We start from the raw sequence: 26235 nt of genomic DNA, 5'->3' as shown, positions 1-26235 counted from the left end.
GCCCAGCGTTACCTCAAGTCATGGAGGCAGTGAAAGCAGCAGGCTCGCCTTCAGCCTTCCCTTCCCTCTCAGCGTCCCGCCCTCGTGGAAACAGGAAATGAGGGTGGGACGTTGAGAGGGAAGGCTGAAGGTGATCCTGCTGCTTTCACTGCCACCGCGACTTGAGGTAAAATAAGTTTTAAACGCTGGGCGGCAGGAAGGCAAGGAGGGCTGTTGTGGGAGAAGAGGGCGGGGGTTGGAACTGGAACTTCTGACGTGTTCTGGTTGGGTGAGGGGTCGCAAAATATTGGGGGTGCTCGAATACCCACATCACCCACGGAGTCGGCGCCATTGACATGAAGAGTGTACTTCAAGAATGTTGAGGAGACTGATATCCAAGAGCCCAGCTTAATATCCTACGGCCTTCCAGATCTTTATCCAGCCTCGGCCTGCACCCAATCTATGGTGGAATATAACTTGACTGAGAGTGGAGGGTGAGGTAGAGTTACCAGGAAATAAAAGAGGAAGAAAAGGTTGATTTGTGGCCCGGGTTGAGTTACATTAATTTATTACAGATATTTGATACACTATCATTCAAATCCTTGCCACTCTGGCACACTGATACAGCATCCAGTGGGCTCAAAATTTTACATAGTGAACTGCAGCAAAATTTACCAAAATTGAGCGTAATTGACTCCTGATGCAGGTGTTTCAGCTGAAACATGGCCATGTCGAGTCCTGCTTCACCAGGTGCTTATGTATAATCCAGTGTTTTTTTTAAACCTTATTTGCAATTATTAATAAATAGAAATAAGTTTTATACTATTGGACTCTTCATTTTGTGCAACCCCACTCTATTCCATTCTGTGTGTTCACCCTTGAGGTATTTGCTCTCTTTGTTTTGCCTACATACCATCATTCACACCATGATGCAGCATAGCGGTTCACAATTAAAAAATACCATATAAATGCTGCAGGATAGGATATAGGTGAGAGAGAATTAAGGAGGGAATACGATCAGAGGGGTAGGGAAGAAGAAAAAAAAAAGGAAGATGCAGGTCCTACTTGTGACAGTCCCATGAAAGCAAATTCAAAGAGCCAAAGTTTGACAGCTTTTATGGACTTTGGCAGGGAAGTAAATAAAAGATGGCAAAGAATTCCTTAGACAAGGGCCTAAGACATGAAAAGCAGATTTCTCTGGAGATGTCCAAATGAATGTCCCAAAAAACAAACAGGCAAATGATCTGCAAGATCCAGAACAACAGAAAAAAGAGCAGACCACATAAAAAGTAAAACGATATTTATTTCCAAGTCAGGCTGCCTTCAAATGAAGCTGTTTGCATTTGAAGGCAGCCTGAATGCCAAGTTGATGTGGCTACTGTAACTGCTGCTTGTAAAAGCAAACCTCTTGCTTATTTCTAGTGCTGTATTGCAGTAACCAGACAGGGAAAACATTGGACTGCTCCTGCTGGTTATTTGTTTAGCCCTTGATGCAGCCCTTGTAGGGTAAAACATGGCCATGTTTGGTGATTAAAGAAAATAGTTTGCTGTTTTGATGACTTGGAAACAAATATCATTTTACTTTTTATGTTGTCTGCTCTTTTTTCTGATGTCTAAATGAAGACAGGAGAGAGGTGGCCTGGACAAACCAAAGGGAACAACTGGGTGTGTAGGATGAGAAGAGAGTAACAGGGGCCTAAGTATTTTATATACTAGTATTAGGATTTTGAATTTAATGTCCACGGAGATAGGAAGCCAATGTTCTCTTTTGAGCAAAGGAGAGACATTGTGCAGAAGTTTAACAGCAATGGACTGAATGAGTTGAAGGTGTTTAATGACAAAACCAGGAGGCCTATTATAGTATGTGTTGTAGTAGTCCAACCATGAAACCGTGAAAGAATTTAGAATTGTAATGATGCAGGCCTCAGAAGGATGAGCACACAACAGAATCTATTTTTTTTTTTGTTTAAAAGAAAATTTTGAATGAAGGATCACTCCCAGAACATGAACAGAGTCCTGGTTTGGTAGTAAGAAATCATCTATCCAGATTAATAAGGGACGACAGAACAGAAAATGGGAAAAACTATATATTCACATGTCAAGAAATTGAGGAACAAATGATGTTCACGGAGATAATTTTGTATTGGGTGCAGTGCAAGATTAGTAGAGGATGACAGAAGAATATCAATTTAAAGAATTTGAATTTTCTCTTTGTATATATATGGGCTGTAGCCAACTGACTGAATTAGCAAAGGAGAAAGGCAAACACTGAAGAGCATAGGGATCTTGGCATATCAAATGAGATGAAGTAATTAGAGGGTAGTAAGATCTGTTTGTCACCCAAGAATCAAGTATTGCCTTATTCAGGGGTCCTTTTACTAAGGATCTGTGCGCACCCAAAACGCACAGCCCATTTTTCAGCGCATCTGTAAAAAAGGCCTTTTTAAAATTTTTGCTGAAAATGGACATGCGGCAAAAATAAAAATTGGCGCGTATTCATTTTGGGTCTGCGACCTTACTGCCAGCCATTGACCTAGCAGTAAAGTCTCATGCGGTAACCATGCGATAATCATCTATGTGCGTAGAATGATGATTACTGCCCAGTTTCCACCACGCACAGGAAAATAAAAATTATTTTCCGGCGTGCATAGCGGATGCACATAAAAAATGAAATTACCGCCTGGGCCACACAGTAGCCGGGCGGTAACTCCAAATTGACCCGTGTATGCGGCTTAGTAAAAGGGCCCCTCGGTGATCTTGTGAGTTCCAGTAACGTTATCAGTAACTAAGTCAAGGTTTCTTTGGCTGATGGATTAAGATTAAAACAGAGAACTACAAATGGCATCTGTAGTGCTGACTTGCTTTCAGCATTGACAATGGTGAACTGTCAATAACTGAGAGAAACCTTTAGTGCTGGACTGTTAATGGAATCTCCTGCTTTGAACTGGCTTTATATGCAGTATTAGAATGTTTACTTTGCATCTTAAGGGGCAGGATTAACTCCAGCAGTAGCACCTATCACTTGATTTTAATGCTTCGTTATATGAAAGTTTGTAATAGTGTTTATTAAAGTTGTATTTGATATGAATAAAAAGTGTTCAGTGATTATTAAAAGTATATGCATTCATTGTGGATATCCTGAGAATCTGACTGGTTGGGTATGTCCCGAAGACTGGGTTGAGAATCTTTAATTTATAAAGCAGAGCGGAGGAGTAGCCTAGTGGTTAGTGCAGTGGACTTTGATCCTAGGGAACTGAGTTCAATTGCCCCTGGTACAAAATAAATACCTGAACATATGTAAACCACTTTGAATGTAGTTGCAAAAACCTCAGAAAGGCAGCATATCAAGTCCCATTTCCCTTTCCCCCCTAAAGTTATCTGTACCTGACTGACAGTTGAGAATTTTTTTTTAAATCTTAAACGATTTACAGATTGAGCATGTAAGAGCTGTTCTAAAAGTGTCTTCCACTGAACAGTACTCCCTCGGTGTGTGCCTTCAGGTATTTAAATCCAACTCTGACTCATAATTGCCCTACTATAACCTTGATATCCAGTCCATGTGATACTGTATATCAAATTGCATTAGTGAACTTAAAGATGGGGATGTAAATCTGTTCTTTATATGTCAGCCAAAAATGCCATTGAGTTTTATCTTTTGATATTAACATCCTAAATGTCTACATTTTCTTTTTATAATTTATAAAAAAAATTAAACATGAAAGCAACCTAGTTTCAACAGAAAATAGGATCCATATACAGAAAAGAGATACCTCACTATGGTGCTTATTTTAAAAGCACTATTCACGTTTTGGATGCTGAATGGACATCCAAATACCGATTTTGATAAACAGAATTTGGACTGCTGTACGTCCATTGTGGTTTGGGTATGTCTTTGGTGGTCCTAGGGAGGGCCAAAAGGTGGACGTCCAGCTCTGACTGCTGAAGGGGAAGGGATGGCCATTTTCAAAAAGATGGACGTTCGTATTTAGATGTGGTTCCTGGCACGTCCAGGTTACTGAGATATACTCCGATTGAGCAGTTCTCCACTGAATGAAGTCACAGTAGGTATTTTCCTATCCTTGGAGGGCTCACAATTAAAAAAAAAAAAGAAAGAAACAAAAATTACAAAAAGCTGCAATAGGACGAACTTCAACCTCTAGATCTCTGCTCTGGTTCTCAGGTGGTTGTTCTAACCATTAGGCTATTGCTTCACAAGGTCAGCTGTGTGGCCATTTTATAATATGGACATTCCTCTGCTGCTAACAAATGTCCATGTCCCTTGTTTTGCCCCGTTCATAATTTGGGTGTTTGTGCTGGTTGTAGCCAGAACTTGAACGTCCATTTCACATGTATTTTAGAACAGGCAGTATGTCAGCAGATCCTGTTCTAAAATACATGAAACATGAACGTCCATCTGTGATGTACATATTCTGAGTTAGATGCCCCTTCTAAAATTCCACATCACATAATAAGCAAGGAAAAGGACAAATACAATGTAGAAATCCAACATTACATTCTAAGAGATCTTTTATTAAGCCCTTAAACAAGGGAGATCCAACAAGAAGGAGAATTGAAAAGGGATAAAGAAGCAAAGGAAAATGATTTGATCAAAGCAGGGTCTAAGTTGATAGCTGAGCTACAGGTCAATAAAGTTAGCGTACACCATTTCCTATACAGTAAGCTTATTATTCAAAAATATTTGCAGTTTTATAAAGTCAAAGAAAATGTATCTAAAACCAGAAAATTTAATTGAATATTTTGCAGGAAATCTCAAAAAGAAATTCTTCTCACAAATTAAGAACTTCTTGCTGCATCCATGAGAACAGATGACATGTATTCTGTATTTGCTTGCAGAAATCAGGAAAACTACCGAACCCGTTGATCCAAAAACAACGTATCCTTAGCTTTAAAGAAAATCTTCATAACAGTCTTTATCAGGCTGAAAAATACAGGAAATTAGAAGAGTGGACCATTTAGCTCCTCTAACACCTTACAATTTTGCTGTAAGATGGTTGTAAGGGTCAAACCATCTAATGAAACATGGGATTGTTCACCTGCTGTATCTGCCCTGGCAATTTCCTGTCCAATTGCTTGAGGTATAACACCAAATCATAACCAAGAGAATGTACCTAATTCAATCATAAAGAAGGAGCACACTCAGAAACTTGAGTCTAACAAGACCATTAATGGGTGAGATATTGCACTTCATTCTTTGGGTCACTCACTCCTGTTGTGGTACTTTTGTGCCATATTGTGCTGTTTTTTGTGCTAAGTTCAATTGTGCACCCCTTAAAATACTAATCAAACAAATGCACTGTCAATAACCAACTCAGCCAGCCTAAATCTTCAATCAAAGTAAAAGTATAACAATAATAATTGTAAATATTTTCACTTATCTCATGAGCCCCATGCCGATAAACACCAAGCGCTAAGGGTTCTGATGTCCAAATCGCTTTCAAGTTGTAAAGACAAGACTGCTCTCCTCTATAAAAAAACGATATACCCGACACCACAGGTTTCAGATTAACTTTCCTCAGGGACTTGGTTTAGGGCTGTCCTCCCTTGACTTTACCACCAGCCTGGTTGACAATCCACAGTGTGGTATTGATGTAGGCTCCCATGGAGGCGGGGTAACTCAGGAAGCTGATGCAAATGTGATGTCACTAGAAGAGAAACTTTATTAACACACCTATAAATTATTGTATATCCTGCTTAAACATCAAGATGTAAGAATTGCTCTAAATCAGTAATGCAAAATGTCCATCAAATATGCTAAACAATGGTGAGAGTATATTAAATAGAACAGAAAAATAAAATATAAAAAATGAAAAAATTGCTTGAGGTGGCATCTTTTCAAGTTTAAGTTAGATATTGTTTGAACATATCCCTCACAGATACTATGGGGACTTAAGGGATGTTTGAGGGACCTAAATCTCAGGGTAACTGTATTTTTCAAAAAACTTCAACTTCCTCTGCACCAAGGTACTATCGTTCATCAAAACTGGTTAATTGCCCTGACTTGTACAGTTGTATAGACCCAGTCCCCTCTGGTTTAATCAGACTCCTTGACTGTCTCTAGGGTAGATTTCTTCTCCCTCACATTACTGCTGACAGTCTGTACAAGGGAGATCATCGACCTTATTTTAGAAAGTGATGGGCGCCCATATTTCAACCCAAATCGGGAGATGGGCGCCCATCTTGCAAAGGCGCCCAAATCGGTATAATCGAAAGCCGATTTTGGGCATGTTCAACTGCAATCTGTTGTGGAAACGGGCAAAGTTGACGGGGGCGTGTCAGAGGCGTGGTGAAGGCAGGACTGGGGCATGTTTATCGGCCGCGAGATGGTCGCCCTCGGCCGATAATCGAAAAAAGGCGTTTTTAGCGCAAATTTAGGTCACTTTTTTTTACCCTTTTTTTCACGAACAAGTCCCAAAAAAGTGCCCTAAATGACCAGATGACCACCGGAGGGAATCGGGGATGACCACCCCTGACTCCCCCAGTGGTCACTAACCCCCTCCCACCAAAAAAAACAACTTTAACAACTCTTTTTCCAGCCTGTATGCCAGCCTCAAATGCCATACCCAGCTCCATCACAGCAGTATGCAGGTCCCTGGAGCAGTTGTTAGTGGGTGCAGTGGACGTCAGCCAGGTGGACCCAGGCCCATCCCCCCCACACCTGTTACACTTGTGGTGGTAAATGGGAGCCCTCCAAACCACCCCCTAAACCCACTGTACCCACATCTAGGTGCCCCCCTTCAGCCATATGGGCTATGGTAATGGTGTAGAGTTGAGGGCAGTGGGTTTTGGGGGGGGGGGATTTGAGGGGCTCAGCACCCAAAGGAAGGGAGCTATGGACTTGGGAGGTATTTTGCTTTTTTTTTTAATTGTTACAAGTGCCCCCTAGGGTGCCCGGTTGGTGTCCTGGCATGTGAGGGGGACCAGTGCACTACGAATCCTGGCCCCTTCCACAACCAAATGCCTTGGATTTGTTCGTTTTTGAGCTGGGCGCCTTCGGTTTCCATTATCGCTGAAAAACGAAACCGCCCAGCTCAAATCCGCACAAATCAGATGCATTTGCCTGGCACAAACCGTATTTTCCAAAAAAAAGAAGGGCGCCAATTTTTTTTTCAAAAATACGGTCTGTCCCGCCCCTTCACGTACCCGTTTTCGGACATAGACACCCATGGAGATGGGCGTTCGCGTTCGATTATGCCCCTCCACGTCTTCCCATATTGAGTCCAATGTGATAATTGCAGGACGAGCCAGGTTTGGGGCCTTCCCAAACATGGATTTAATTGAAACCAATCACCCTAAGGTTTCCCAAACCAGTCCTGGACACCTTCTTTTTCTGTCCTACAGTTGTCTGGCATCCTATGCAGTGACTATTAATGAATGCTGGTGCTTCTATATCTATGGTGACCTGAGCTGTTTCACTGGAAACAGTGGTCTCTGCTGCTAATTCACCAGAAACATTCTCCAGAACATGCATTCCTTCTTTTTTGGTCGGCTATTTGGTAAAGCCAAGCTTCTATGGAGATACTTGGAACAGGAAGGAGACCTCACTTCTGGCTGCTCCCCAGCTCTTTCCTCATTAGCAACAAAAAGAGAAAGCCGTGAACTTGCCGATTCTGGCAGGTTCCCCAAAAACTGAGGAACTGTGGATTGAGTAGAAGAATAACCTTCTGGTGGAAAACCTCATAGTGTGCTTCACCACCTCTTCAAAGGTTTTCTTCTTTTCTCTCAGCTCAGTCTTTCAAAGTTTTGGCTTCTTCTGCAGAATCTACTCCCCAGTCCCTTTACTGTGGAGTTCCACAGGGATTAGCACTGTCCCCACTTTTATTTAATCTTTTCATGAGCTCCCTAGCCTCCCTGATTCAAAGTGTCAACATTTCTGTTTACATGTATGCAGATGTTATTCTCTTGCTTTACAATACTAACCCACTCTGTCTAGATATAACTCAGCTGTAATCTTGCCTTCAGGCTGTATCACACTGGCTTTCCTCACATCTCATGATCTTAAACCCAGAAAAAACTGTTGTATGTTGGTTCACAGGTCACCAAACTAGTCCTAGTGTGGAACTCTGACATTTTCGCAAATCTATTAAACCAGTTACTTCTTTTCGCTATTTGGGCGTAATAATTGACTCCCAACTTTCTTTCTCAATTCACATATCCTCCCTGGTAAAATCTTGTTTCTTTACCCTACGACAACTGCGATCAGTCTGTAAATTTTTTGATCATGATACCTTTCGTTGTCTGATTCTCTCTCTATTCATGTCCAAGATCGATTACTGTAACATCATTTTTTCAGGAATCACACAGGCTTCCATCAAAAAACTACAATCATTACAATATACCACTATTAGATTATTATGCTATTCAGGGAAGTAAGACAGTGTATCCCATCTTCTTAAAGATCACCATTGGCTCCCAGTTGCATATTGGGTGAAATATAAGAACCTTTTGTTAGCATTTCAAGCTTTTTGTATTGGTCTTTCACCTTACCTTGCTGCTTTCTCCATACCTTACTTCCCTATCTGTTTACTACACTCTCTGAATGATCACCATATGCCTAGCCCTAGGCAAGCTCTGTATGAAAGCACCAGGCATAGTGCCTTTTATTTTCTCACCCCTGCTTCCTGGAATAGTCTTCCATTAGAAATTAGGGCAGAATCATCATTACCCACATTTAAAACTGCCATTAAGACCTGGCTATTCAGGTAAGCCTTTGGCACATAAGCGGAACGGTCATGAGCACAGAAATCTTTCTTTTTTTTTTTTCTGTTCTCTCTCTACACTCTTCTTTTTCTTTAAGCAGATTTATGTTTGTTTGCTTTCTGTCAACATTATGGAGTTCCTTTCTTGCTGTTATTAGTCTGTAAACTGCTTAGCTCTGTACTCAGGAATAGCGGTACAATAAATTGAAAATAAATAAATAAATAACAAGCTAACAGCTTGATGCCATTTTGGATCTTGTAGGGTTTTTTTTACGTTCTTAAACTGCACTGGTTTAAACTAATCTAGAATGAAACTAAAATATTTATATTTCATCAACTCATATCCCTACAAATATATCTATATTTTTAGATTTGCACAATCTGTGTAACTGTTTGCTTATTAAGTGCCTATGTACTGCAGTGTGCTAAAGTTCTGATGTGTGATAACTGCAAAAGTTAAGGTGCATTCTGTGTAAAATCTCTGTTGTTGGGGGTGTTCTAACAGTTTTGGAAGGCCAGCTGTGCTGTTAATCTAAAGCACAACTTGCTACCGCATATCAGTAGCTTAGCCAGAGTTCAATTTTTAGATGGGCCTGGAGGTGGACTGGATGGGCACAGGCCTTGCATTTCCTCCCCACCCGCCGCCGCCGCATTTCCTCTCCACCCGCTACCCCCCCCCCCCGAGACAGCCCCCTGCACACGGTCAGTTCTGGTAATTTTTACTGACCTGAAGCGCCGTTCTCCCTCCAGCACCGGTGATTCCCATAGCCAGCCTTCTGCCAGCGCGCGTTGTCGGAGCCTCTTCTCAGGTGTGTCCCGCCTACTCTGCAACTTCCTGTTTTCCTCAAAGGTGGGACGCAGGAAGTTGCAGAGTAGGATAGATGCGCCTGAGAAGAGGCCCCGACGACGCACACTGGTAGAAGGCTAGCTATGGGAATCACCGGTGCTGGAGGGAGAATGGCGCTTCAGGGCAGTAAAAGTCAGCAGATCACACAGACGGGGAGAGCGGGCAGAAGAGGCTGGGCGGGCCTGGAGCAAAAGTGGCTGGGCCTGGGCCCGTCCAGGCCCACCCGTGGCTAGGCCCCTGCCACGTATTATCGATATGGCAGATAACAGAGTGTAGTTAGCCCGCCTCTTCTGCATTAATGGTTAACATGACAGTGCAGTTAGCTCCACCTGTTATCTTCTGTATTAGTGGTTAACATGTGGTAATGACTTCTGCGATAAGTGCAAAGCACATCTTTTCTCCCCCCAGTGGTGATTTCTGTGTTAGTTGTTTAATGCTGCAGTTAGTGCACGCTGAAAGTTAATGTGAGGCCATGTTGTCAGTGCACATTTTATTCACACACTTATACAGCTAGCACAGCATAATAAATAGGGCTCATTGTATATTCATGCAGAAGTTTTATTATTTACTTTTTCACTGCATTTATTTAATTTAGAACTTGTATTTTAAGAGGATAACAGGCTCATTTTCAAAAGAGAAAAAGTCCAAAAAGTGACATAAGTCTGCATTTGGATGTTTTTCTCACAAAAATGTCCAAATCAGTATTTTCAAAACCTCTTTTTAGACTTTTTTTCTCTGAAGTCTGTCAGAAGTACGTCCAAATCTCAAGGGGGCATTTCAGGGGTGTGTTCAGGGCGGGACTTGTGTGTTCCTAAGACTTAGACGTTTTTCAGCCATAATGAAACAGAACAGAAATGTCCAGGACTAAAACTTAGACGTTTTGAGGTAGATCTGTTTTTATTACGAATAAGGCACAAAAAGGTGCCCTAAATGACCAGATGACCACTGGAGGAAATCAGGAATGACCTCCCCTTATTCCCCCAGTGGTCACTAACCCCCTCCCACCCCCAAAAAATGTGATGAAAAACATTTCTTGCCAGCCTCTGTGCCACCCTCAGATGTTATACTCAGGTCCATCAGAATAGCATGCAGGTTCCTGGAATAGTCTAGTAGTGGGTGCAGTGCACTGCAGACAGGTGGGCCCAGCCTCCTACCTCTCCCTACCTGTTACAATTGTGGAGGAAACTGCAAGCCCTCCAGAACTCACCAGAAACCCACTGTACCCACATATAGAAGCCCCCTTCACCCATATGGGCTATGGTAGTGGTGTACAGTTGGGGGTAGTGGGTTTTGGGGGGGGGGGCTCAGCAAACAAAGTAAGGGAGCAATGATCAGATGTGTACCTAGGAGCATTTTATGAAGTCCACAGCAGTGCCCCCTAGGGTGCCCTATTGCTGTCCTGGGATGTCAGGGGGACCAGTCTACTAAAAATGCTGGCTCCTCCTACATCACAATGGCTTGATTTTGTACGTTTTGCACTTGGACAGGTTTTTTTTTAATGGACCCAACAACAAAACATTCAAATCACTTGGAGGGGCATAATCGAACGGGGCGCCCAAGTTTTCCTGCGGGCATCCTCGCAGGATGTCCCCGCAAAGGGGCGGGGAAACTCGTATTATTGAAACAAGCTGGGGCGGTCATCTTTCGTTTCAATAATACAGTCAGGGACGCCCAAATCTCCACATTTAGGTTGACCTTAGAGATGGCCGTCCCCGATTTTCGGCGATAATGGAACCGGACGCCCATGTCAGAAACAACCAAATGCAAGCCCTTTGGTTGTGGGAGGAGCCAGCATTCGTAGTGCACTGGTCCCCCTCACATGTCAGGACACCAACCAGGCACCCTAGGGGGCACTGCAGTGGACTTCAGAAAAAGCTCCCAGGTGCATAGCTCCCTTACCTTTTGTGCTGAGCCCCACAAAACCCACTCCCCACAACTGTACACCACTACCATAGCCCTTAGGGATGAAGGGGGGCACCTAGATGTGGGTACAGTGGGTTTTGGAGGGCTCACATTTACCACCACAAGTTTAACAGGTAGGGGGGGATGGGCCTGGGTCCGCCTGCCTGAAGTGCACTGCAGTACCCACTAAAACTGCTCCAGGGATCTGCATACTGCTGTCATGGAGCTGGGTATGATATTTGAGGCTGGCATAGAGGCTGGAAAAATATTTTAACATTTTTTTAGGGTGGGAGGGGGTTAGTGACCACTGGGGGAGTAAGGGGAGGTCGTCCCCAATTCCCTCTGGTGGTCATCTGGTCATTTAAGGCACATTTTTGTGGCTTAGTCGTAAAAAAAAGGACCAAGTAAAGTCAGCCAAGTGATTGTCAGGGATGCCCTTCTTTTTTTCCATTATCAGCCAAGGATGCCCATGTGTTAAGCATGCCCCAGTCCCGCCTTCGCTATGCTTCTGACATGCCCCCGGGAACTTTGGTCGTCCCTGCGATGGAAATCAGTTGAGGGCGCCCAAAATCGGCTTTCGATTATGCCGATTTGGGCGACCCTGGGAGGACGCCCATCTCCCGATTTGTGTCGAAAGATAGGCGCCCTTCTCTTTCAAAAATGAGCCCAAAAACGTCCAAAATATAAAATGTCCATATTATTTTCGAACAAAAAGATAGATGTTTTTCTTTTTTCAAAAATGACCTTCTTTCCTGTTCAGAATTTGGACGTTTTGTGTAAAACGTCCAAATTCGCCCTTCCATGTATTCAGTGTTTTCTTATAGGAATATTTCTCATCCTCCTAGGGGGTAATTTCTATAACAGGGTGCCCAGCAGAAGCCTATTCTATTAAGCAGTGGTTCTTAGCCCAGTTCTCAGAGCACCCAGTCAGTCAGGTTGTCAGGATTTCCACAATTTATATACATCACTTATAAATATAGGATCACTATATATTAACAATGATTAATCTACAAAATTGTCTCTTAAATTATTGTACATCAGCTATAAACTATTCACAGAAATGCCTATATTAACTTTAATAGAAAATCTTACAAAAGACATACATTTTAAACAAGCCCACTAGATGCCTGAGCTGAGTTCAAATTTGCCCAATGTAGTACTTTACCCTTTAAATCAACCCTAACCTCTCTGATTCTCCAACCATAATATTCTTGTCTACAGCTGATTGTCCATTTAGGCTATAATCCTTAAGGAGCACCAGAAATTCAGTGGCAGTGTCACTGAAAGTTTTGCATTGAAATTACCTCAGTCACTGCTTCTCCAAGAAGTGCTGTTGTTGTTGTTCTATTATTATCTTGTTGCTCCTCCTCTGAAAAACATTCCACTTCAAAGAGGGGAGAAAGGTTTAAAGCTTTACAACCTCCTATGTCTTCAATGTAGCTTTTGGCACATAACCATTTACCTCTATTCAGGAAACCTAGACTGCCCCAATTTGATTGACTGCATACTTTGTCCTTTAGATTGTAAGCTCCTTTGAGCAGGGACTGTCCTTCCTTGTTAAATTGTACAGCGCTGCGTGACCCTGGTAGCACTTTAGAAATGTTAAGTAGTAGTAGTAGTAGCACTCTCAATATCAATCCATTTACCTTCTCCTTGTTAAGGGGTAAGAAACAACTCAAACAATTGGACAACTGCTCTCCTTTCAGGCTGCAAAATTAGACAAGGAAATTTCCAGTTTATTAATAACTGTTACAGACTATAAGGATTTTAGGTGTCAGATTAAAACATGTTTGTTTTGTGAATTTCTAATGGTCAAGAATTAGATCTGTTTTATGAAATTAGATTGTATTTGTTTTATCACAATGTATTATTTTAAGTGATTTTCCTGGTTATGTCTAGTTTTTTCCACTGTTACCCATGTAGAAAACTAGACATAACCAGGAATTATAAATCACTTAAAATAATACATTGTCATGAATTATTGTACTCTGCAGTAAAATAACATGTGATTTTTGCCATTTAATGCAGATTAAAAGCTAGATTATAAATGGTGCCATAAAAATCGGCATAGAAAAAAAGCGCTATTCTAAAAGCCGCGCTTAAAGTTAGGTGTAGTTTATAGAATAGTGTTTATGCCCAGGAATTCCCCCCCCCCCCCCATTTACTAAGCCATGTTGGTGGCTGCTGCACAGCAATACCGACACAGCCCAAAGTGAATGGGCTGTGTCGGCATTAGCGCACAGCAGCCGCAAGCATGGCTTAGTAAACAGAGGGGTTGGTGTGGCCATTTGCACCAACTGAAATGTGGTACAAATGTATGCACCTACATTAGGCGCATATCCCCGTTATTCTATAACAACACACATTAATTGTTACACCCATGCCCCTCCCATTTCCACACCCCCTTTGTCAGATCATGCGTAAATTTTAGGCACAGATCCTGTGCCTAAATTTATGCATGTAATTAGTGCTATTAATTGCTTGTTAAAAAGCCTATTATTGGTGCTAAATTGCTCGTTATTCAATTAAATTGAGTGCACAAATTGGGTGCACGCCCAAATTTAAGTGTTCAATTTTTGGCCACTTTTATAGACTTAAGGAATAAGGAGGCAATTCAATAAAGGGCATTAAAAATTAAGCACCCAAAGTCTAGGTGCTAAGCTAGTATTCTGGAACAACAAATTGGTGTGCCACCTAATTAATAATGAAAGAAAGAAATATGCAAGTCCCTAGTGAACTCATAATCTAAGGGGGGGTTGTATCAGGGGCTAAAGGACTTGCACAGAGTCACAAGGAGCTGTGGTAGGAATTGAATCCAGTTCCCCAGGTTCTCAGCCCATTGCACTAACCATTAGGCCTACTCCTGCACTCCACTAGAATAAGTCAACAATTAGGCACCAAAATTTAGATGTCACAACTTACACTTGCTTTATGGCAGGTGTAAATGTGAGTGCCTAACTGTAGCACTTAGGTACTGAACTGATAGTATTCAATAAAATGTACAATGAAAATGCCCTTTACCCACCCGTGCCGCTCCCATGTGAATGCCTCCTTTGCAGTTATGCACTAGAGCACTTAGGTGTCAAGTTATTGATTAAATGCTCTTAGGCATCTAACTGCCATTTCACCCCCATTTTGGCATTTAACTGTCAAATGCTGTTAGAGCAGCAAAGGTTTGGTGCCTAATTAGCACCTAACATTTGGCATACTATATAGAATTGTCCTGTAAGTGTCAAATATTGCGTATTATTTCCTTTATACACATTAGCGACTATCACCCAAAATGACATTTGTAAGTGTGGCCTTTAATGGTAATGGTACATCTCTACTAGAAAATTAACTGAGAAGGTCACTTTACTTTGGTCCAGTCACTGCAATGACAATCCTTTGGCTGGAGGTTATGCAGAAGGGTTCCTTCCAGAACTCTGCTATCTTGGGTTCTAAATTGAGCCACCAAATATCACCACTATACAGTGAATATGACCCCGCCTTGTCAAGTGCTGTGGACATTATAGTATCCAGAATGTTGGCCAGTTCAGGGAAAAAAAAGACCTGAACCAGGAATCAATCTCACATTCTTCCTCATCATAGTGTAGATGATTGTCAATGAACCACAAAACTAGGTAGCTCCTTACTTCTTTGTCTAAAATGGACATAATTTAGATTTGTTAAAAAATGTCTTTCAGTTTAGTCTTAATTAAGGTGTTAGTAGTTTGTAACTTGCTTGTAAGATTTCACCATATTAATTAGATTATTTCGGATTCTTATTTTTTGGGGTGAACTTTAAGATTCTGAAGCAGTTTTCTATTATACTGAAACATATTTTAATTTTTCACTATTAAAATAGTGTGTGTACGTTAGCTTCATAAAATATGAGAGTACTTTTTCTTATGTTTGCTGTTACATGCATGATAGCTAAATGTATTAATTGCATTGTTATTTGCCATTTTGGTGCATTATTATTTGATTTTACATGTTCCTTGCAGTTTAAAGGACATTACTCAGTCTGAAGATGTGAAACCCAAGCTGCAATGCATCATGTCTAATCCTTCCTTTTCGATGGTGACTGTCCAGTGTGAAGACAGTGGAATAATTTGGGAGACCAGCTCAAGTAGATGTTCTACACCCTGGGCATCAGAAGCTAGTACTACATCTGATGTGTACAGTATGGAAAGTTCATCTGTAGGCTCACCTCCAGGAAGAATTGTTTTTATCATGGATGAAGATAAAATTCGCAGGAAGAAAGTTTTGAAATCCTCAGGCCGTGCATTGCTGTCCTCACGTGTGAAGGGAGATTTGAGCCACAAAAGGCATTATTCCTTTGAAAGCAGAGTTCAGGAATCAAAAAGGGTAGTTGGAACAAAAGATTCAGAATGTAAACTTGGTATTGCAGAAGAACCAATTTCACATGGTCTCATTACAACTAAGTCTATGAGTAAAGAAGACACACCTCAAACAGGAATACCAACTTATAAAGCACCAGTAAAATCTAAACTAAAGAAGATTGATTCTGTGTCAGAATATCCACAAGTACCTCCATGTTTATCACAAAAACCAGTTCCTAATGCTCCAGATTTATCAACTAAAGTGAAGAGGGAAGAAAATACAGTCCTTAAAGGATCTTTAAACCAAACTCCTTCCTCCTCATATTTTCCACAACCTGAACATTTTGACTTTGAAAAAGAAGATACTACCATTCATAATGTTCAGCCTGATCTAAGAAATACTGAATCTAATGAGATGTCTGGAAATCACATATCGCGCCTTGACAGAACAGACGGAAAACAAAAGTTATCTTATTTGCAAGAGGAATCACACTTAATCACAGAGCATGCAAAATCTATTTTACCACGTTCTATTGATGAAGCAGCAAAGCAAAATCCTTCTTTACCAGTCAAGGCAGTAAATTTGGTGCCTGATGAGACAGAACCAATTTCATATGTTACTGATGAAGCTGAGAAACAAGTGTGTTTGCCAATCACAACAAAGTTTATATCAGAACAGCCAAAACCTTTATCACATCCTACCGATGATGTAGAAAAGGAGGAAATTAAAGTTTATTCCCCCAAAATAACAAACATAGCATCCAAAGAGGCATCACTTACAGAGAAATCAAACAAACATGAAATATATCTTCCCTTTTCTAAGACTACAGACTCAGCGATGGATGAAGCAGCATTTACTTCATACTTTGAAGATGAAACAGAGACGAAAAATGTTCTGTCTTCTATGCCTGAGATTGAGAACTTCATAATTGAACAGAAAAAATCTACTACATCCTATGATATGGATAAAACTGAGAAACAAGACATTGGGGTTTCTGTGCCAGTTACATCAGAATTTAAGTCTGAAGAGGCCCAATGTCTTGTTGATGAAATAAAGAATCAAGACACTCATCTCTATTCACCAGTTCCAGCAAAGCAGAAGTCAAAACAATCAAAGTCTATTTCACCATTTGTTATGAATCAAGCAGACGAGAAAACAAGTCCATCATCTTTGCATGAACAAAATACAGATCTTGAAGGATCCTTAAACCAAACCCCCTCCTCCTCAGATTTTCCACAACCTGAACATTTTGACATTGAAAATGATGATACTACCATTCATAAAGTTCAACCTGATCCAATAAATACTGAATCTAATGAGATGTCCGGACAACACATATCAGAACAGTCAAACTCCTTGTTATCACATCCTACTGAGGAGGTGGAAAAGGAGGAAATTAAAGTGTATTCCCCAGAAATGGCAAACATAGAGTCCAAAGAGGCATCACTTACTGAGAAATCAAATGAACATGAAATATGTCTTCCTTTTTCTAACACTGCAGACTTGGTGATGGATGAAGCAGCTTTTACTTCATACTTTGAAGATGAAACAGAGACGAAAAATGTTCTGTCTTCTATACCTGAGATTGTGAACTTCATAATTGAACAGAAAAAATCTACTGCATCCTATGATATGGATAAAACTGAGAAACAAGACATTGGAGTTTCTTTGCCGGTTACATCAGAATTTAAGTCTGAAGAGGCCCAATGTCTTGTTGATGAAATAAAGAATCAAGACACTCATCTCTATTCACCAGTTCCAGCAAAGCAGAAGTCAAAACAATTAAAGTCTATTTCACCATTTGTTATGAATCAAGCAAACGAGAAAACAAGTCCATCATCTTTGCATGAACAAAATACAGATCTTGAAGGATCCTTAAACCAAACCCCCTCCTCCTCAGATTTTCCACAACCTGAACATTTTGACATTGAAAATGATGATACTACCATTCATAAAGTTCATCCTGATCCAATAAATACTGAATCTAATGAGATGTCCGGACAACACATATCACCCATTGAGAAAACAGACAGAAAACAAAGTTTATCTTATTTGCATGAGGAATCATACTTAATCAAAGAGTATGCAGAGTCCATTTCGTCATGTCCAGTTAATGAAGCAGCAAAGCAAGGAAGTCCTTCTTTACTACACAAGGCAGTAAATTTGGTATCTGAAGAGAAAGAACCTATACCATATGTCACTGATGAAGCAGAGGAACAAGTGCGTTTGCCAGCAAAGTTGTTATCAGAACAGTCAAAATCCTTGTTATCACATCCTACTGAGGAGGTGGAAAAGGAGGAAATGAAAGTTTCTTCCCCAGAAATGGCAAACATAGAGTCCAAAGAGGCATCACTTACTGAGAAATCAAACCAACATGAAATATGTCTTCCTTTTTCTAAGACTGTAGACTCAGTGATGGATGAAGCAGCATTTACTTCATACTTTGAAGATGACACAGAGCCAAAAAATATTCTGTCTTCTATACCTGAGATTGTAAACCTTATAATTGAACAGAAAAAATCTACTACATCCTATGAAATGGATGAAACAGAGAAACAAGACATTGGAGTTTCTTTGCCGGTTACATCAGAATTTAAGTCTGAAGAGGCCCAATGTCTCACTAATGAAATAAAGAATCAAGGCACTCGTCTGTATTCACCAGTTCCAGCAAAGCGTAAATCAAAACAATCAAAGTCTATTTCTCTGTTTGTTATGAATCAAGCAGAAGAGAAAACAAGTCCATCATCTTCACATGAACAAAATACAGACCTTAAAGGATCTTTAAACCAAACGCCTTTCTCCTCATGTTTTCCACAACCTGAACATTTTGACTTTGAAAATGATGATACTACCTTTCATAATGTTCAACATGATCTAAGAAATACTGAATCTAATGAGATGTCTGGAAATCACATATTGCCCCTTGACAGAACAGACAGAAAACAAAATTTATCTTATTTGCAAGAGGAATCACACTTAATCACAGAGCATGCAAAATCTATTTTACCACGTTCTACTGATGAAGCAGCAAAGCAAGGAAGTCCTCCTTTACCACCCATGGCAGTAAGTTTGGTGCCTGAAGAGAAAGAACCTATACCACATGTTACTGATGAAGCTGAGAAACAAGTGTGTTTGCCTGCAAAGTTGTTATCAGAACAGTCAAAACCTTTGTTATCACATCCTACTCAGGAGGTGGAAAAGGAGGAAATGAAAGTTTATTCCCCAGAAATGGCAAACATAGAGTCCAAAGAGGCATCACTTACTGAGAAATCAAATGAACATGAAATATGTCTTCCTTTTTCTAACACTGCAGACTCGGTGATGGATGAAGCAGCTTTTACTTCATACTTTGAAGATGAAACAGAGACGAAAAATGTTCAGTCTTCTATGCCTGAGATTGTGAGCTTCATAATTGAACAGAAAAAATCTACTACATCCTATGAAATGGATGAAACAGAGAAACAAGACATTGGAGTTTCTTTGCCGGTTACATCAGAATTTAAGTCTGAAGAGGCCCAATGTCTTCCTGATGAAATAAAGAATCAAGGCACTCATCTCTATTCACCAGTTCCAGCAAAGCGGAAGTCAAAACAATCCAAGTCCATTTCTACATGTGTTGTGAATCAAGCACAAAAGAAAACAAGTCCATCATCCTCACAGGAACAAAATTCAGACTTTAAAGGATCCTTAAACCAAATACCTTTCTCCTCAGATTTTCCACAACCTCAACATTTTGACATTGAAAATGATGGTACTACCATTCATAAAGTTCAACCTGATCCAATAAATACTGAATCTAATAAGATGTCCGGACAACACATATCACCCATTGAGAAAACAGACAGAAAACAAAGTTTATCTTATTTGCATGAGGAATCGTACATAATCAAAGAGTATGCAGAGTCCATTTCGTCATGTCCAGTTGATGAAGCAGCAAAGCAAGGAAGTCCAAATTTACTACACAAGGCAGTAAATTTGGTATCTGAAGAGAAAGAACCTATACCATATGCCACTGATGATGCTGAGGAACAAATGCATTTGCCAATTGCAGCAAAGTTGTTATCAGAACAGTCAAAACCTTTGCTATCACATCCTACTGAGGAGGTGGAAATGGAGGAAGTGAAAGTTTATTCCCCACAAACGGCAAACATAGAGTCCAAAGAGGCATCACTTACTGAGAAATCAAACCAACATGAAATATGTCTTCCTTTTTCTAAGACTGTAGACTCAGTGATGGATGAAGCAGCATTTACTTCATACTTTGAAGATGACACAGAGCCAAAAAATGTTCTGTCTTCTATACCTGAGATTGTAAACCTTATAATTGAACAGAAAAAATCTACTCCATCCTATGATATGGCTAAAACAGAGAAACACGACATTGGAGTTTCTTTGCCAGTTACATCAGAATTTAAGTCTGAAGAGGCCCAATGTCTCACTAATGAAATAAAGAATCAAGGCACTCGTCTCTATTCACCAGTTCCAGCAAAGCGTAAGTCAAAACAATCAAAGTCTATTTCTCCATTTGTTATCAGTCAAGCAGAAGAGAAAACAAGTCCATCATCTTCACATGAACAAAATACAGACCTTAAAGGATCTTTAAACCAAACGTCTTTCTCCTCATGTTTTCCACAACCTGAACATTTTGACTTTGAAAATGATGATACTACCTTTCATAATGTTCAACATGATCTAAGAAATACTGAATCTAATGAGATGTCTGGAAATCACATATTGCCCCTTGAAAGAAAAGACAGAAAAGAAAAGTTATCTTATTTGCAAGAGGAATCATTATTATTTTCAGAGCCTGCAAAGTCCATTTCATCATGTCCTGTGGTTGAAGCAGTAAATCAAGGAAGTCCTCCTTTACCACCCAAGGCAGTAAATTTGGTGTCTGAAGAGAAAGAACCTAATCCATATATTACTGATGAAGCAGAAAAACAAGTGTGTATGCCAATTGCAGCAAAGTTGTTATCAGAACAGTCAGAACGTTTTCTATCACATCTTACTGAGGAGGTAGAAAAGGAGGAAATTAAAGATTTTTTTCCAGAAACAACAAGCATAGCATCCAAAGAGGCATCACTTACTGAGAAATCAAATGAGCATGAAATATATGTTCCTTTTTCTAAGACTGCAGACACAGTAATGGATGAAGCAGCATTTACTTCTTATTTTGAAGACGAAATGGACACAAAAAATGTTCTGTCTTCTATACCTGAGATTGTGAGCTTCATAATTGAACAGAAAAAATCTACTCCATCCTATGATACGGATAAAACAGAGAAACAAGATACTGGAGTTTCTTTACCAGTAACATCAGAATTTAAGTCTGAAGAGGCCCAAAGTCTTTCATCATGTCTCACTGATGAAACAAAGAAACAAGGCACTCACCTCTATTCACCAGTTCCAGCAAAGCGTAAGTCAAAACAATCAAGGTCTATTTCCTCATGTGTTATGGATCAAGCAGAAAAGAAAACAAGTCTATCATCTTCACATGAACAAATTACAGACCTTAAAGGATTCTTAAACCAAATCCCTTCCTCCTCAGATTATTCACATCCTGAACATTTTGACTTTGAAAAAGATGATACTGGCATTCATAATATTCAACCTGATATAATAAATGTTGAATTTAATGAGATGTCCAGAAATCACATAACAGCCCTTGAAAGAATAGACAGAAAACAAAAGTTATCTTATTCGCATGAGGAATCATTCTTATTTTCAGAGCCTGAAAATTCCATTTCATCATGTCCTGTGGTTGAAGCAGCAAAGCAAGGAAGTCCTCCTTTACCACCCAAGGCAGTAAATTTGGTGTCTGAAGAGAAAGAACCTATTCCATATATTACTGATGAAGCAGAAAAACAAGTGTGTATGCCAATTGCAGCAAAGTTGTTATCAGAACAGTCAGAACGTTTTCTATCACATCTTACTGAGGAGGTAGAAAAGGAGGAAATTGAAGATTGTTTTCCAGAAACAGCAAGCATAGCATCCAAAGAGGCATCACTTACTGAGAAATCAAATGAGCATGAAATATACGTTCCTTTTTCTAAGACTGCAGACACAGTAATGAATGAAGCAGCATTTACTTCATATTTTGAAGATGAAACAGACACGAAAAACGTTCTGTCTTCTATACCTGAGATTGTGAGCTTCATAATTGAACAGAAAAAATCTACTCCATCCTATGATACGGATAAAACAGAGAAACAAGATACTGGAGTTTCTTTACCAGTAACATCAGAATTTAAGTCTGAAGAGGCCCAACATCTTTCATCATGCCTCACTGATGAAACAAAGAAACAAGGCACTCACCTCTATTCACCAGTTCCAGCAAAGCGTAAGTCAAAACAATCAAGGTCTATTTCCTCATGTGTTATGGATCAAGCAGAAAAGAAAACAAGTCTATCATCTTCACATGAAGAAATTACAGACCTTATAGGATCCTTAAACCAAATCCCTTCCTCCTCAGATTTTCCACATCCTGAACATTTTGACTTTGAAAAAGATGATACTGCCATAAATGTTGAATTTAATGAGATGTCCAGAAATCATATAACACCCCTTGAAACAACAGACAGAAAACAAAAGTTATCTTATTTGCAAGAGGAAGCATTCTTATTTTCAGAGCCTGCAAAGTCCATTTCATCATGTCCTGTGGTTGAAGCAGCAAAACAAGGAAGTCCTTCTTTACCACCCAAGGCAGTAAATTTGGTGTTTGAAGCGAAAGAACCTATTCCATATGTTACTGATGAGGCCGAGAAACAAGTGTGTTTGCCAATTGCAGCAAAGTTGTTATCAGAAATGTCGAAACCTTTACTATCACATGTTACTGAGGAAGTAGAAAACGAAGAAATTAAAGTTGTTTCTCCAGAAATAGCAAACAGAGAGTCCAAAGGGTCAAAAGAGGCATCACTTACTGAAAAATCTAATGAACATGAAATATATCTTCCTTTTTCTAAGGTTGCAGACTCAGTGATGGATGAAGCAGCATTTACTTCATACTTTGAAGATGAAGCAGAGACAAAAAGCATTCTGTCTTCTTTACCTGAGATAGTGAACTTCATTGTCGAACAGAAAAAATCTGTTTCATCATATGAGATGGATAAAACAGAGAAACAAGACACTGGAGTTTCTTTACCAGTTACATCAGAATTTAAGCATGAAGAGGCCCAATGCCTTTCATCATATCTCACTGATGAAAAGAAGAAGCAAGGCAGTCATCTTTATTCACCAGTTCCAGCAAAGCGTAAGTCAAAGCAACCAAGGTCTAGTTCCTCATATGTAATGGATCAAGCAGAGAAGACGGCAAGTCCATCATTTTCACATGAAGTGATAAATTTAAGATTAGAAAAATCTTGTGATCTTTCAGTAGACCATGTCAATGAATCGGAGAAACAAGGAACTCTATATCACTCATCTGGGATGGTAGACACATTAACAAATAGGCCACAGACTCATTTATATAATACTTTCCACAAAGCAGAAAGTCACAGAAGTCATTCTGTACCAGATTTGCCTTTGACACCTGATTTAGCTTCAACCCAGTTTTCCAATAACAGACAAACTGAGCAAATTCATGATACCAATGAACCACTCTTGTATTCACCCGTGACAGATAAAGTAGTGTGTAACCTGTTTTCAGACCGTCAGCAAATACCAAGTGTTAATGAAATTGCAAAAGAAGCAGAAATGGTGTATCCACCAAATATACCTGCCACTACTCAATTAAAGGAGCCTGGGGAAATACTCAGAGATACAAATGATCTTGAATCACAAACAAATGTGTTCAGTATTGTTTCCGAAGGCTATGAGATATTAAATATCCTTGCTCCCCCACAGATTTCTTCAGTGGATCAAGAAGAGAGCAAACACATGCAAGATAAATTAGAATACTTAGAAGAAAATCCTATATTCGAAACAAAACCATTGCTGGGTGTAGGTGATAAAGATTCTGATCATCAATCTGATGCAAACATTGTAGACAAGAAGAAGGATGGTACTAAACCAAAAGAACTATTGATAGAAAATGATACTGGAAATAAAGAACTTGAGAAGGAAGTCACTCCAGTTTTAAAAAGTCAGAAAAGTATCGGTGATATGGACTACTTTGAAAAATATACTTTAATTGATGACAATGTTCCAACTGAGGTCAACATAAAAACATTTCCAGACAAACAAGCTTTAGTTGATGTTGTGAAAGAAAACCCAGAGAAGGCTGAAGAATGTGTTTCTTTGACTAAAAGTTCTGATGTTGGCATGTTGGAATCTGAATATTATGATTTTGATGAAGCATTTTATGGAACTACAAAAGAGAATGATCTACCATCTCCTTTAAACTCTCGTAAAGTTCTAAAAGTTCAAAAGACTTTTGACAGTGAGACTAAAGCAGACAAAAATACAGTGGATAAAGATCTAAAATCAGAAGGAAAATCTTTATTTACTACTGAAGAAGGAGTATTAACACGTTCCCCATTCTTTCCTGTAAATGTTAAATACATTGACCCAGAGCTTCTGGAAGAACCCCCTGCTTTAGCATTTTTATATAAAGATCTCTATGAGGATGCAACAGGAGATACAAGCAAAAAAAATAATGGGCAGTCTGATGAAGACAGCTTAGATTCTGAAACGTCCTTACCCTGCAGAAATTCCGATACAGATGATGGAACTGGAATATATTTTGAAAAATATATTCTAAGAGATGAAATTCCAGTTGACGTAGCAGAATCTCAAAAAACCAAGAAAGGTCTGACTGAAGTTGAGCCAGAGCAGCTTAAGGTATCAGAAGTTTTAAATGAGGAATTGCTTGGAAATATTCCCAAGGGAATTACTGATGTATATGAAGAAAAAGAGCAGCAGTCTATATATGTTCAAAAAGAGGAAAATGTTAGAGATCAGTATAGGTTGGATGTACAGGTTGAAGAGAAAAATAATCTCTTTGTAAGAAATAAAATTTGCTCTGCTCATCAAACTGGAATAACTTGTGAAACATCCGTGTCTCGTGAAGATGAATTAACCAGTTTTGATCCATGTGAAACTGCTGATTTCCAAAATGTACAACTTAAAAAGGGTGTATATAAATCTTCTGAAAGACCAGATTTGTTTGAAAAATGTGAAGAAGAGGGAAAAATAAACATGTATGGACTAGATAATGCTACTAAATTAATTACAGAAGATGGAACCTTGCAAAGTGTAGAAGAAAATATGTCACCACTTTCAAAATTTGAAATTCATTCTGATAAAGTGATTGATAACCTAGGCTTACAAAATTCTGTTTGCCAACTAGAGGACATTCAGAGACCATCAGAAACCAAAAGGGAGCAACGTATTGATTACAGTGAAGAAGCTGAAGAGTTGATGGACTATGATGTTATTACTCATGATGAGCTATTACAGGATGAATTGCTCTCAGATTATACAAATGACGAGGTTATATTTTCAGAGGACAGAGAGTCTTTTGATCATGCTAGTGAAAGTACTTATGACTTTGTTAGTGATGCAGAGCTGCATGTCCCTTCTGAACATGAACAAGAAGATTCAGGATTTGAGATAATAGACTCTGAGATGCTAACAACAGAATTGTCTGAAAATTACTCTGAGAAAGAGTTGAAAAAGTCTCAAATCAATACTTACTGCTACACGTGCAGATGCCCAATCTCTGCCATTGACAAGATTTTTGGAGCGCACAAAGACCATGAAGTGACATCACTGGATAATGTTGTTGCTGAGATGATGGTAAGAATAAGCATAAATATTTTTTACAATTGATAACATATTTACAAAATTGGTCTGCTAGTCAAAAAAAGTTATATGTTCACTGGCAACTAATGAACATTTAACTTTTCTATCTATGTATTATGAGAACATATACATAATAGTAACATAGTAGATGACGGCAGAGAAAGACCTGTACGGTCCATCCAGTCTGCCCAACAAGATAAACTCATATGTGCTTCTTTATGTGTATACCTGACCTTGATTTGCATTTGCCATTTTCAGAGCAGAGACCGTAGAAGTCTGCCCAGCACTAGCCCCGCCTCCCACCACCGGCTCTGCCACCCAATCTCCACTAAGCTTCTGAGGATCCATTTCTTCTGAACAGGATTCCTTTATGTTTATCCCACGCATTTTTGAACTCCGTTACCTTTTTCATCTCCACCACCTCCCGCGGGAGGGAATTCCAAGTATCCACCACTCTCTCTATGAAAAAATACTTCCTGACATTTTTCTTGAGTCTGCCCCCCTTCAATCTCATTTCATGTCCTCTAGTTCTACCACCTTCCCATCTACGGAAAAGGTTAGTTTGCGGATTAATACCTTTCAAATATTTGAACGTCTGTATCATATCACCCCTGTTTCTCCTTTCCTCCAGGGTATACATGTTCAAGTCAGCATGTCTCTCCTCATACGTCTTGTAACGCAAATCCCATACCATTTTTGTAGCTTTTCTTTGCACCGCTTCAA

At 39.6% G+C, this 26235-nt stretch overlaps 1 protein-coding gene across 3 annotated transcripts in view; it reads left to right on the top strand.

The window, feature by feature from the left end:
- CMYA5 (cardiomyopathy associated 5) overlaps positions 1-26235 on the top strand; it is a 146644-nt gene that overhangs the window by 27886 nt on the left and 92523 nt on the right. For 2 of the 3 annotated variants that reach the window (XR_003940984.1, XM_030193227.1), the window contains exons 2-3: positions 15432-17106; positions 17779-25506. Coding sequence is in view for 2 of the 3 variants with exons in the window: in XM_030193227.1 (XP_030049087.1) it covers positions 15432-17106; positions 17779-25506 (9403 nt within the window). In the remaining variant the exon portion in view is untranslated. The remainder of the gene's footprint in view (positions 1-15431; positions 17107-17778; positions 25507-26235) is intronic. The other variant, XM_030193228.1, reaches the window with a different exon arrangement.

Source organism: Microcaecilia unicolor, chromosome 2, assembly GCF_901765095.1.
Source record: "Microcaecilia unicolor chromosome 2, aMicUni1.1, whole genome shotgun sequence".
Taxonomy (NCBI): Eukaryota; Metazoa; Chordata; class Amphibia; order Gymnophiona; family Siphonopidae; genus Microcaecilia; species Microcaecilia unicolor.
This window is presented reverse-complemented; position numbering and strand designations above follow the sequence as displayed.